Consider the following 14,989-nt stretch of genomic DNA (forward strand, 5'->3'; position numbering starts at 1 on the left):
TGTCGTTTTCATCAGTTTGTCGACTGAGTCCTTGTTGCTTGTACAAAGTTAGATAAACTGTAGAGGAATCTATGAAAATAGTTTTTGGTAAGCACTGCTTTCAGAAAATCCCCGTCAAGCCCAGCATTTAATACCCAGACAATGCAGAGCGTAGAGGAGTGAAACATAGTGGAGAATATTTTAACAATCAAAACAAAAAAAATGGGAAAAAGTTATATTGTTGCTAATTTAGTTTGGTCCAGTTGAAGAGTGGAAAAGTTGACTTGTTCATTGCATGATGTTTTAGGGCATGGAAGGGCAGGTGTGTGGCTGGGAGGAAGCAACATTGCTGTAGTATATCTAATGTTTTATGGAACCATATAGAGGGAAAGAGGTTTGAATACTAGCTATGAGGACCAGTGAGTGGGAGGAGAAGTCCCTAACCGATTAAATCTCTAAGGATAGAGAAACGTAACAATGCGACAAAAAGTCATATTTGAAAGATAGCAGAAGGGGTAATCACAGAATATAAAGTACATTCAGGCCTGAAAAGACATAGGACATTTGTTTAATTGGCATGTGTGGGCTTTTCAATTAAAAACTGTCGTTATGACCATCTTAATATGTATGAAATATAGTGCATAAGGAGCAAGTAAAAATTACAAAGTTTCAAGACCTCTAGAGCAATAAGAGTGGTTCATGTTGGTCTCAACTTTGCCGATAACGGAACTAGTTGAGTCATTCCCCCCAAAAACCTGTTTGTGTCATGCTTTTGACCTTATATATCCTTGATATCCTTGAATGAGTCCAGAAGACTAAACGGACCAAAAATGATAATAACGATAAAAGAAAAAAGGATGGTTGGTTCTGTAAACAATGATGTAGTTAACAATAACGAAATATGAAAGTAATTATTTAAAATATAACAAGGAAAAAGAATTGTCCAGCGGTTATCTCACCAAGAATCATTATTACTTACACATATACATATATATATATCTCAGTGACGGGAAAAACTGACTTTTTTTTTTCATTCTCTCGTTTGTTTTTTTCCCCAACAAATTTCCCCTAATATGCATGACAATAGTGTTGTGGAATATTAATCATAACAGTGTTTGTTAATACCCCCCTAACCCCCACAACCAACCCAATCCCTCCCCCCAACTGTCAATGCCACATTTATAGCAGCTTGTTGATTTACTTATTTTTTTTTATTATATATATAATTTTTTTTGAAAAATCTCATTTTGACACAAATTCCACCCCGTCACACCGGCGAATTGAAAGCATTGCTTACTGTGTTTATATCTACAGTCCGTATAGCCTCACATAGAATTTTTTTTTTTTAGTTCAAGCTCATTAATGATTGTTCATCTTTCTTTCTTTTCATCTTCTTTTCCCTTTTGTGTTTTTTCCCTCCATTAAACCATCATCCCCCTCTACCCCCCGCCCCCACCCTCCATCAACCCTTACCATCACCTTTTCACTCCTTCATTACTTCCTCAAATCTTATTTTTTAACAACTTTCCCTGTCCTATCTTTCCTTTCCATTTTCTTTAATTTGTTTTTTCTTTTTGCTTGGCTTCTTTTTTTTTACTTTATATTAATATTATTATTTAATTGCTTGCTTAATATAATTTTTAAAAACTTTTTTATTTTATTTTGGCAATCTTATTGCTTCCCGCATATTAACATTTTGTTTGTCACCTTTGCTGCAATTATTGTGGCGGTATTTTTATTCGAATACAAATTTAAAAAAAAAAATCATTTCATTGTATATATCATTTAAAACCATTTTTTATGCCTGAATATATGTCTAAAATCTACCTTTTTCTTCTTTGGGATAAATTTTACTTTACAATTTAATTCATTTTGACAAAACTTTGTTCTCTGGTGAAATATATGTCCACTTTTACTTATTATTATTTCTATTGCTATGCTTTTCTTGGGACTAAAAACAACACAAACACAAAACAAACACAAACTATGGTACATGCTTTTGCTATGCTGTGGTCTGTTCCTCCATTAAATCTTTTTTGTCATATGACTAACCCCCGCCCCCTTAACCGCACCCTCATCTTTGCCCACTGTCACATCTGTCACACACCATGGTCACACACCATGTCATCCCTATTAACCCTCCTCCTCCACCCCTGCACTCACTGCTGTAATATGACTCACCTCAGAGCTGGTTAATGAAGTTGATGAATTGCTTGCCAAATCAGGGATCAACGTCAGCATGGACGACGACACCGAAGAGAACATCGACATCGCTAACATCACCGTAGACGAGGTCAGAGAATTCGAGTGAGTATAACAGGCAGGCAGGCAGAATGGTGCATTGTGGGAGATAAAGGTCATTTGGGGGCGAACTTCCGAACTCTTTGAGAGAACATTTTGGGTGAACTTTGCAAAGTTCACTTTATATCTTTGTCCAAAGTCCTTGTTGGATGAGTACAAAAGGCGCGAGGGAAAATTACAGTTTGTCATATTAATAACAAGTTGTGTCCACCAGTCGTTATCAGAAACACTAATAAGCAGTGTGATTTAGAAATTGGACTGGTACTGATATGTTGTCACACTCGAGTAAAGAATTTTGGCTCGAGGAAGTGGTATATGTTAGTCGTGGAAGGAAGGAAGATCAGTACAATCATAAACAAGAAAAAAAGAAGTAGGAGAGAGAAATAGGGATGGCGAGGGTGAGGGTTAGGGTGAGGGGACAGTGACAGGAAGAGGAGAGGGGGAGAAGGGCAGGGGATGTTTGGGAGGGGAAGGAAGGGGACGATAAGGGTGAGGGGACAGTGACAGGAAGGGGAGAGAGGGAGAAGGGGGATGGGATGTTTGGGAGGGGAAGGGATGGGGAAGGTTAGGGTGAGAGGACAGGAAAGGGAGAGGGGGAGAAGGGGATGGGATGTTTGGGAGGGGGAGGGTTAGGGGACAGGAAGGGGATGGGGTGTTTGGGTAGTTTGTTCATTTTAGTCAGCTCCATCACATAGAAGACCAAAGGCATTTGTTCGATTCTCCTGTCTGCTAGAGATGTGGAATAGATCAGAAATATCGGGGCTATGGATGTTGGTCATGTCTAAGGCGCATTTCCAAGTGGAAAATTCTTGTTTCTTATCATTTATTAATATTCTTGAAGTATATGTTAAGGGAAGTTTAAGAATATAGGCAAGCCTAAGAATGTAGAGTGTTTTTCCAAATTATATCTTTGTTTGAGACACTTAGTAAGCTAACGGCAGAATTTAAGCCACATTTCGCAGAAGCAGAGAACACTATACAGAACCGTTAAGTCTTGAATTGATATATTTTACGGTATAAATTAACGTTTTCACATGTTATAGTTTTAATAGTCACAGTTTGTGTATTGATTATTGTTAACACTTACTTGAGGATGTGTACATTTCACATGATTTGATGTAGTCTATTGATACGCATAAGGGTGCTCTCCTATATAGAATATTTTGAAATACAATTCATCATTGCAAAATATGTTGGAAGCTAAAAGAAAAGAGAAGTTTGTAATACAGTGAAATGAATAAGAAATGGGTGAGGTGGGTAACTTCAAAAGAATTTTGCTGGTCTTGTGCTCCTATTCTGAAAAATACTGAAATGTTTGTGTCAAACTCAGACTTGCAGTATCAATGACTGTTTGACATCAAAAAGTTTGAAATATGATGATTATTAACTTATTTTAATTTCTGTCATTTGTTTTACAGGCGTACAGATCATCAAGAATTCGGTAAATTAATCTTCTTTATTTAATCTGTTGTTTTATTTTTTCCAATTCAAAATAAATTAAACATTAACACCACACATGGTAAATGCTTTTCTATTAATCAACATGACATTATCATTTCATAGTATCATTTGCCCATGAAGATTTTTCCCCCCCATTCTGAATTTGTGACAAAATGAGTTTTTTATTATTATTTTTATTATGATTATTTTGATTAATATTAACAAGGAAAGAAGTGCTTGCTTTGCTTTAATAAATGTGGTATTAACAACTTTGCTGTGACATTTTACAAGCATCTTGAATGAGTAACTGTGAAAATATGATGAAAATCCCCCCCCCCCTCGTACCTCTGTTTAGTCACGATTCGTTTAGTATTCTCAATTGATCGAGGGAAACGTGAAATTAAATAACAGTCATTGGAAGAAAACAAAGGATTACAATAAAAGTATAATTAAAGAACAACCATAAATACAAAAGAAAATATCTCCCAAGGAAATGATAGATGACAAAAGGAGGATGAACAATGGAAGACAGAGAATACAAAAGATAATGGCAGAATCATTGATTGAAGTAACACAACAGAAGTCACAGGAAAATGAAACAGGAAAAGAAAGAGGACATTTCCATTGAAGTAAGAACTATGGAACACACATGATGATGATGACAACAAAGGAAATATCAGTTGAAAAGCAATAAAATTTATAAAAGAAATTTTAACTAAGGAACACTTTGTTGTCATTTGTTTATTGAGGGCTCCTCTGGAAAGCAGTGTTTCTGCACTGAGCAGGACTACCATCATTAAAGATGAAAATAAAAAAACACACTGTCATAAAAAATCTTGAGAAGATCAATATATAAATGAGAGGTGATTATAAATCAGAAAAAAAAAGAACAAAAAAAGCAACCGGAGTATGAGTAAAATGTCTAAAGAACAGAACAGAAGGCAAGTGATATCAGTCATACAGAACAAAATATATTATAAGTTGGAAGTATGAAGTAAAGAACGCAAACGAAGCCACAGAAATATCATACAGAGAAAATGAAAGAGTTCAGTAGAAGCGTGGAACTAGGGAAGTCATTGGGATAGCCATCAGAAGAAGAAGAAAATCATAAAAGTAAACACTGTGGAACAAAAGAAGTCACATTAATATCATTAAGGGAAAACAGGATTTGATCATTAGTATGAACCAGTGACTCAAAAAAGAAATTAAAAAAATGTCGAGCAGAAAGAGAAGATTTCAAGTTTAGTAAGGAACATGTATATCCAGAAGTATGAATTAGTGATTACAAACAGAGGTCAAGGGAAATTGAAGATAGAAACCAAACAATATTAAGGGAAGTATGAACTAGGGAATGCACACACATGGACTGTCTTGTGAATATGGAACAGAGATACCAAGAAGCTAATGGCATATCTGTTTGACACAAAACAGGATTCAAGGGCACATCCAGGAAAAAAAATGTAACGCTACACATGTGGTGTATCAATTAAGAAACCGGAAAAGACTTCTTCAGTGAAGATGCGAGTATGGAAACTACCAAATTGCTACTAAAGTGAAAGATTGATTTTGATCCAACTTTCATAAGTTTGGGATCAATGAGGGAGGAACACCAAAGAGTTAATCTCATTTCCTTACGGATAGTTTAATATCAGCTATAATATAATATATGTAACAAATAGCATCGTGCGTTGTATTTTGCGGTTCAGTACTTTAAAGTATAAGCAAATATCTGTGAAGGAAGGTGTTTGTGTCGTTGGATGTTTTGATGATAATTTTATGAAAGTCGACGTCGTCAAAATTTTGTTTTGTTTTTGTCTCATGAGTCAACTTGTTTTCTGACAGCAAATACTAAGTAAAAGCATTGAATTATGTTTTGAATAATTCTAATTTGTAAGCTCATCATTGAGGTCAGTTTTAGTGCTACATGCTTGTTTAAGTGATTAAAACAAACTGGTTCGCACTTGAAATAAAATCCAACAGGGATTAGCATGGTTTGAATTGCTGGATTCCATAAGAGGATGACAATCAAAGCAGGCTTTATAATTAAAGGCATGGAGACTCGCCCCAAACCGCGTGCCGCACTCTGAAAAAGTTAACTTTCCGTTGCTTGCAAGTGAAGTTTTCTGCTTGTCGCTACAAAATGCAGACAGTAATGAAACGTGATACCTTGTTATCTTTAGCTGGACCTGAGATGTCCATCGCTGTATCGTTTGTACACTGTGCTGTGGGTATTGACCGCAGCTGTATGTACTGACTGTACACTAGTGTCTAATTACCGAAGGTAGCAAGCTGTGTGCGTATTTTCTGGGATCGATGGTGGTGTCTAACACTTCTGTTACACCTCATTCGAAACTAGGTCAGATTACCGGCATTAGACGTTTTTTTTGTGCGAGTCTTCACACCCTTTAAGTACTTTGATTGCAACCAATTTGATTGTAACCATATTTGATTGCCTAACTGGTAGAACAGTTTATTGGAATATGATGGACTAACAAAATAGCAGTTTTGAGTAGATCAGTTGTATATCTTCCTGATTAGTTATAAGAAGTCGAATGAGATTCAGGAAACTTTTCCAAAATGTAAGATTGAGTTTTGTTTCAAACCTAACAGAAGATGGTTACTAATTGAGAGAAAACTGATTGCTAAAATGACAGCTAATATGAATTCATTTCTCAAAAAAATCCAATTGCTTTTTTTCAAGTGTGATTTGATATAATATGCTTTTGTATGCAAAAGTAAGAGTAAAGTGTGGATTTACAAAGGTCCTAGCCTTGTGTCTTTTTGTGAAGAGGGGGAACTGTATATGTTTAAACAAAATCCATAGTTGCCATACATAGTTGTAATACAACATACATAGTTATAATAAAACATACATAGTTTTATAATACAAAATACATAGTTATAATACAACATACATAGTTATAATACAACATACATAGTTATAATACAACATACATAGTTATAATAAAACATACATAGTTTTATAATACAAAATACATAGTTATAATAAAACACATAGTTATAATAAAACATACATAGTTTTATAATACAAAATACATAGTTATAATACAACATACATAGTTATAATACAACATACATAGTTATAATGGTAGCATTTTAAATGGTAGTGTATTATTATGCAATGTGACTCTCATTGCCAGTAATAGGTGAACAAATGTTTGTGGTAGTAGTCAAACCAACATAACCCAAGGATGTTTTCACACCTTCACTATTCCAATTCTTATATTACCACTTAAGAAGCATTTAGCGACATTAAGTTGCCATGTTTATCACAGTCCTTCCTATTTCAATGTCTTACAAGGAAACAAATTCAGTGCTTTCCTCTTTATTAGGCAGTCTTGGTTATTTTCTATTTATTTTAAAGGTATGCTGTATTGGCCCCAAATATGCTAGATATTCAATTATGGTCACCTCTGGTCAAAATTCTTAAACTGTTTTTATTACAACCTAAAGGAAATTTTCCTCATGGGGACATTCAGTCATCTTGTGTGTTCCTTAAAAATGTCTGAGAACAATTTGGAGAGTAAAGACCTCCAGGAAAGTACTTTTTGAAAACTTCTAGCAATTATAGTGTGCTATAATTTGGGGTCTATACTGACTACCTTTAAGGTAGACTTGTTTACCCTCCAAGATTCAGTGACACGTCCAGTTGAATAACATATATAGGGGTCAATGTAATCATGTTTGATTACATATGTGTTGATCTGTCGAGTTTACAGTAATTTGTAGAATGGAAAATATAGCAGATCTATGAACTCTTTAGGACGATTGGGTAATGGAAGAGTAAGATACTGTGACCTTGTATGGTAACCATACAAGGTCATCAAGAATTATTGCACAAATATGACATCAAAATTAAAGAAAATCATCACGGTATATAATGGCAATCATAGATCATGCTTTCCATATGTGGCTTGTACAAAGAAGTTGTACAAACCCCTATTTTGAAACAATTTATTTCGGTCACCAGACTAATCATTTGTAATAACTCATCTTTCCATTCTTATGAGAAGTTGGGGGATGGGAGGGGGGGGGGTGTGGGTTGATAAATGACACAATTGAAAGGCCTTTATCTTCTCTACAAACATCAGCTTCTGGAACATTGCTCATTTGCAGAGATTTTTGAGGTATTTTGTCAAATGCCTCAGGATATAACAGACAACATTGATACATAATGTACAAATCATGAATATGTATATTTTAACTCCATTTCATCATTTGGTTGTCATGTATATATTTATATATAATTGCTTTCATTATTTGGCGATCACTTTTAACCATCACATGCTATTTTTTTCCTTTTGCTTCCCATCATGCTTTGCTCTCTGCCTGCCTGTCTGTCGTAGATGGCGGTTACATGGTTAGCACAGAGAGAACCACAATGCAAAAAACAAGACATACCGAGGTTAGCATGGAATATTTAAGACAATAATTGAAAATTTGGTGGGGCGCATGTCGGCATGTTAAATGGTCGATAGCAGTGTGCCATCATTTCCTGCATGGTTATGCCCCATCATTAGAATGATCTTTGTTTTGTCATTAGTGACTGGGTTGGAATTGTCTTCAGTCATGAAACTTGGAAGTTTAAAGTCCTTAATAATTTACCAAGGAGTAGTTAACATGGTTTTAGTTGATTGCATTTGGGTTAAATTGTTGCATGTTATACCTTTTTAATTGTGATCAAGTTGAATTATCAGGTGAGGTATAAAATTGAAGCTTTGGTTGCTAGGTTGGTTTCAGAGTGGAGTGGGAAGTATGGAAACAAGGTAGAAGTATTAAATGGGAAAATTGAAAGAGATCAAGATATTATGGGGGAGGGTAGAGGGGTGGGTGAGGGGGGTGTGGGGAGGTAGATTAATGTGGGAGGGATAGCCCTTCATGGGTAGGGACAAACAGGTATCAAATTCAAGAGCAGATTTCATTATTGACAGTTAAGTATCATTTACAATTCTTTACTTTAATATTGCAAAAATAAATATTAGTATTACTAATAATAATAATAATAAAACTCAGTTGGCACTAAGAAGACACAAAATATCTAATATTTGTGTCATGGGATAGATAGAACGATGGAACAGCCTGGTATTATGTTTTATGACAATCCAGCCCCCCCCCCCTCTCCACATCCCCTTCCCCCTTTTAACTCCTTATCATCCATATTAATTTGTAATAATTTTTTAAATTTTTTTATTTCCTCTTAACCCGGTGGTATATATATATATTAAACTCCCTTCAGGTTATTGAGACGCTAGAGACTTATGTAGTCTCCAGCTCTGATCAGGAGCAACTATCGTACACGCAGGTAAAAGGGTGCACTAACGTAGAATATCCACCCTAGACTAAACCCGCCATGCAGTGGCTAAAAACCTTTTCATCCATTCCTTAATATCACACTCTGTCAAGAAAGAAACAATACATTATTGTCACAAGTGGTGTACTTCTCGGTATTTAAAGCCTCGTTTCTGCCGATATTTGTTGTTACAAGTTACAGCAAGTCTCTGAGCCGTGTACAAATTTTTCTGAAAATGTCTTTTTCGGACAGGGCCGTCTTCAAGGAGTCTGGATTATGACAAAAAAATATGAGAAATACACCAAGTGCGGCATATTGATCCATATAGAATATTTTCCCCTTTCCTTATAGAATATAACGAGTAATACCATCTCTCCTCTTCCCTTCATGTTTGTTCAAACTACTTATTTGAAATAAGAACTCATAAAATTTCTCCATTTTTTTTTTTGTCGCCACAGATTAACCCTTGGTAGTAGAGGTTGTACATTTCCGCCCAAAATCAAATATTCTCCTGTAAATCATTTCCTACACGCTTGCCATTTTATTTCTCTTCTCTCTGAGATATTCATTGTTGTTGCTCGTTTCATTTTTTTACTCCTCCTGGGTTTATTTGAAAACAAAGAGGATGAAAAGATGATGGGGAGGAAGGTGAGGGGGGTATAAAACAGAACTGTGCTTCTTTTTGCATGGAGGTAGAAACCCAACCAACATTTTCACTTTCATTTTTTTCCATCCTTAAAAAAAGTATTTTCTCTGAAGTTGTCATGATTAGGGAGAAGGGACCATTCATTTCAGACTGTAGGTTTATTTGCTTTTGTGCCATTTGTAAATACAATTTTCACCAGTCATGTTGATCCCTGCATGCACTCACCTATTTAATAGTGTAGCATGAACTGTGGAACTTAGGTAATTTGATTTAATAGAACAAGGGCCAAATATGGTACTAGTAGTTATAGTAGGATACTGGTAATTATAAAATGATACTAGTAGTTATTAAATGTCAGTCTGTCTTGTTCATTAACTTGTGAAGTTTTCGTCTAATACCATAACTCCTGATGAAAAATGTGTAGGTTATTACAAATTTAATGCAAGATACAGCTATGATGATGATGTTATAGTCAGGGTACATAAGGGATTTTTGAGTTGGGTAGGAAAGAGCATGGTTGGGGTGGAGGTAGAGTGAAGTAGGTGGGGGGGCGGGGGGGGGGGGTTGGGGGGTTGGGAAGCAGGAGAGGAGGTATCAGGGAAGGGATCAAAGTGAGATATATCTGTTGTAGGACCTTTATTTGAATATCAAGGTGTTAAATTGATAAATCATAGCTGTTTAGGATTAGAGGACAGGTCAGTCCAGCACTGCTCAATTTGAATGTTTTGGACTTACCCCAATCAGCTTGTGTCTTGAAGGTTATGTCATATCTTTTGTCTGTATCTGTAGTCAGTGGGCACTGTATATTACAATCAAGGGTTTGGCAACATTTCTGTTAATATTATTCAAACAGCAGAATAGAAATAGATATAAAATTGAATACAATTTCATTATTGGGATCCTGGGGGACATTGTACTGTTCTTTAGTCTAAGGTATCATTTTAATGGCAGTCAGCACATTGTCTCTACTGTTAACATTGGAAAGTATATCAACTTTAACGATTGTTATTTACTATCAGCAGTGAGAATTATATGAATGGCTTCTTATACCCAAACTGACTAGCACGAGATACAATGTGCATGGCTTTATATACCTTTAGATCACAATAAGCGTTCCCATGAACCCTCCCTCTTTTCTTATACATATTTAGCTGCATGAACTCCCTTTAAAAGTTATACTACTTCACATCAAAAACGGTATGTTCTATCACCCGATAAGAGCAGGCCAACTGTTTGGAATGTAACCTTCATTACTTTTTTTTTATTATTTAAAAATTGTGCATGTTGCATGTATTTACTAAATAGTTTGAAAACTTTAATTTCACTTTATTTGAGCACTTTGCAGATTTATGAAATGCATTCTGTAGCCAAACCTGTTTTATTTTACTGCTGTCTTATCACAAAGTCATTGATAAAGCGAGTATATATGTAATGCACATTGCCTAGCTGCTATCCGTATCACAATTTTGTACAGGAAATTGTTGGTTAAGGATTGGGCTGCATTGCGATATTGTAAATTATGAGCAGAAAAGAAAATTAAAGAAAAAATTTAAATTGGGCGGGTAGATGGAAGGTGGCAAAGCAGAAAAATGAGCAAACACATTTCCCAATAACTTTTATCTAGATGGAATGCAGCATACAATTTACCATTGTTTTAGGTGTGGGGGGGGGAGTGGCCCGGGGGGGGGAGGGGATGGAGGGAAGGGCTGGTACTTTTATTGATGAAGTTAACTCTGATGGGTATGTTGTCACATGTACTAAATATTGTTTGAAGTACTTTGTTACACTATGATGACACTTATGACAAAGTTGAGCTGGAATATGTTCAACCATCGTCTTGGAAATGCAGTTGTTGTCAATTCCCTTTGTATGCAACTTGATCCGTTTCATGTGTGTCATTTTACAGGGTAGTTGTGTTATTTTACAAAGGTAGTTGTGTTATTTTACAAGGGTGGTCGTGTTATTTTACAGGGTAGTTGTGTTATTTACAGGGTAGTTGTGTTATTTACAGGGTAGTTCCCAGTTAATAGCGTGACAGGGTACATTGTGTCTTCCTGCAATGTTGCTTGTAATTGGCTCATTACTCTATTAGTGGCCCACTATGAGACAAAATGGCTTGAACCGAGTCGGAAGAACCTACTGTAACTGAAATGAGGCAACTTGACAAGAGCCACGATATTAACTGACGGTCTTTTCATTTTCACATTTAATCTTGTGGGTGGGTGGGTGTGTGGGGACTGTATTAATAACATATCCTAGGGTAGTTCTGTCACCTGAGTTAGGATATTTCCAGTGCTATGTCGGTATTTCAAACGAGGAAACCAAGCAGTTAGGGTGTTGGGGCTCTGAGCACCAGCTGGCTACAGTAAGGTGGCGTATCCATCCATCCATGCAACCACTGTTCAAGTGGTCTTTCATTTGGTCATACAAATCCAGACTAAGCTAAATTTCTAACTGCATAGCAACCAGACTTTAAGCCTGCGACAAGCATTCATCTTTCCCCGCAAAGGGTTAGTCTTGGTAAACTATCTGCATTGCTGGCCGATTATCGTTATTATTGTGTGACAGGAAATTTTTTATGACTTTCATTTTTTTTTACTTTACAGTATCAAACTAGCGAGCACAATGGAGTGGAAGAATTGGAAGAGCTTCAAATTCAAGAGTAGAAGATAGCAGTGTCTGACCAGTTACAGAGGACGAGAATCGGCTACTTTTTCTGATAGCTAAATTGTTGCTATGGTTACAGTAACCCGGTTGGATAAGGAAGCCATGTAGGGGGGTGACTGGGAACCAAAATTCATCTTATTTTACACCTTTTTTGTTGTTTTCTTTTGTTTAAATATCCAGTGAAGGGAAAGCATTTTTGTTTTGTTTCTTCTCAATGGTATGGTAGCTTGTAGGGGGCTTATTTTCCTGGCTGGTTGTGTGGTAAACTTTCTCATACAGAAGTAACTTGCAAAAAAAAAAGAAGCTTTCTGGCAACAATTTTGTGCCTCTCTCAAACTTTGTGCAGATTCAGCTAGTTTCTATATTTTTCCTTTTGGTTTTCTAGTTTATAGTTGTGTACAGCTGTTTTTTTTTTCTTTTTTCTTAAGATGTGTCATAATAAGTGCCATAATCTGTATCATGATGGCGGGGAAAAAAAGAATAAAAAAAAACAAAGATCGGAAAAGTAGAAAAATTGGGTGAAAAAAAATATATTAATAGGGGTCCAAATTTTTTTTATTCTTAAATGATTGGTATTGTAATTTGATGACACAAAAATAGAATTAGATTATGGGTTGTACAAATTAATAATTGAAAATAAACATAGCATTGCATATCATGTAATTAGAAGAATTTGTTTTTTTAAAAGAAAATAATTTGGTTTCGTTTCTTTATTAGTTATTTACTGTACGTGTGCAACTGTTGTGTTCCTTTGTTGGGTTAGGTTTATATCCCTGTGTTCCTCTGTTTGGTTTATGAGAGACCCTTGTGCCCCTTGTCAGAGGTATGCCGACAATTTCACCTTTGGGGAGACGTATGTGTCCACTTTTATAAGCACTGACGTTTGAACTATTTTACGGAATTCAGTAGATATTGGTAATTAATAAATGTAGGGATATTTGAGGGTTTTCAAATATACAGTCCATATTGACTATCATATTGGCAAATATTGAAATAAGTGAGGGTTTCATACAAAGTCAATGAGTGGCAGTATTGTACTATATACTCTACGATATTGTGCCCGTTTAGATTCATTACAAGATCTGGTGACCAGTTGAATTTGGGGGTTTGGAAATTTCATCTTGGTGAACTGAGCTACTGGGGATAAATTTTTCCAAAATGGTATTCATTAACTTGTATTCATATCTACAAATATCCTTTATCTCTAAGGTATTCAAAGTTGTGCAATGAGTACAAGTTTGCCCTAGTTTTTGTGAACAAACGATGTTTTGTGCAAGATCTATCACTGTCAAATTTGCTAATGAATATTTTAATTTAAGGATATACCCTGATTTTTCTTTTTTTTTTTTCTTCTTCTTATTACTTAAAAAATCCTTTGTTTTTGTGTTTTCCTTCCTGTATTCAGTAAAAGTATCTTAATTTCAAATGTATTCAAATTTTTTGTTGTGGCCTAGTATGGCACTCAAAAACATCCGCCATATCTTGAGGAGGGACATCTAGTTGCGGTCGTCTCGGTACAATAGTATCAGTACATTGTAAGGAAGTACTACTAACCACAATCCTTGAATCTTGTTATCTTGGGCGCATCAGGCCATTTTTTGTACCCAAAATTTCCTTGAATTTCTGCACCAAAGAATGCTTATACTTCCTTCCTTCCTCCAACCTCCCTCACTTTACCCTGGGCTAATAACAAGTTGTGTGGTTTCCTGAGGGAATTCCCCTACTCAGTAAGGGAAATTCCCTTTACGAAGAGGATGCGATACGACTGAAATGTATTACAACCATTTGTTTCCTTTTTATCTGTGCCTTCTTAAAAAAAAAACATAAAAAAACCCAGACAATATGATATGGTGTTAGTCATATGCATATTTTTTAGTTGCTCAAGTGTTTAAATGTGGCTCTAGGAATTATAATAATACCTCTGTGCAGTCCATCTATGTATGGAGCAGGCGCTCAACAGATCGTGTAGTGTAACATCACTTATAGTTTGGTTTGACATGATTAATTTTAGTCATTCCTTTTCGACGACAGCGTAAACCGGAAGCCTGAAATCTGTGAGATAAGAGTCACCCATTTTCCGATGTTTGCAACTATCCGACCAATTCCAAAAAAAAAGAAGAAAAACACCAACCAGCATGTTTATGTGAAGCTCATGAATATGCATAAATCTACTCAACGACTTTCATAAAGTGTTTTTATATTGTATGGCAAGTTTGACAAGTGGTCCAAGAAAAGAGAAAAAAGTCCCTTCAACCTGCCAAGCATGGCATTGTTCTCAATGGGAGACAGTATTTTATGTTGGCAAAAGTGTCTGATTACACTCTTGTGGAATGAACATTTTAATGCTCTGCCTCACAGATTTCAGGCTAGGAAGATCTGCTATGAAAACATCACAATGCTTTTTTGTTTTTCTTTGGTAGTGGATGTTTTAATAGTTATTATTCCATGCCTGGAGAGTGTGAGACTAATTGTTAATTAACCATTACCCTGCTATAACAGGTTGTATTTCTGGTTGGGAAATTTGACAAAGTTGTGGCAAGGTGGGAAAAAAATCTCAGCATAGGTATTTGCTCATTTTAATCATGATTATTCACATCTTTTCTATCCATTCAAATAAATGTCTCCTAGAGCAGAATAAATCTTTA

General features: G+C 35.6%; 1 protein-coding gene across 11 annotated transcripts in view; it reads left to right on the forward strand.

Moving 5' to 3' along the window:
* LOC139960496 (LLGL scribble cell polarity complex component 2-like) overlaps positions 1-14,989 on the forward strand; it is a 70,594-nt gene extending 55,605 nt beyond the window's left edge. For 3 of the 11 annotated variants that reach the window (XM_071958894.1, XM_071958893.1, XM_071958900.1), the window contains 5 exons: positions 2,166-2,286; positions 3,699-3,721; positions 8,088-8,146; positions 8,978-9,043; positions 12,284-14,989. In XM_071958894.1, coding sequence (XP_071814995.1) covers positions 2,166-2,286; positions 3,699-3,721; positions 8,088-8,146; positions 8,978-9,043; positions 12,284-12,343 — 329 coding nt within the window. In that variant the 3' untranslated portion in view covers positions 12,344-14,989. Of the gene's footprint in view, positions 1-1,066; positions 1,449-2,165; positions 2,287-3,698; positions 3,722-8,087; positions 8,147-8,977; positions 9,044-12,283 lie in introns of those variants that run through there. The other 8 variants (XM_071958895.1, XM_071958896.1, XM_071958897.1 and 5 more) reach the window with 8 other exon arrangements.

Source organism: Apostichopus japonicus, chromosome 19, assembly GCF_037975245.1.
Source record: "Apostichopus japonicus isolate 1M-3 chromosome 19, ASM3797524v1, whole genome shotgun sequence".
NCBI lineage: Eukaryota > Metazoa > Echinodermata > Holothuroidea > Aspidochirotida > Stichopodidae > Apostichopus > Apostichopus japonicus.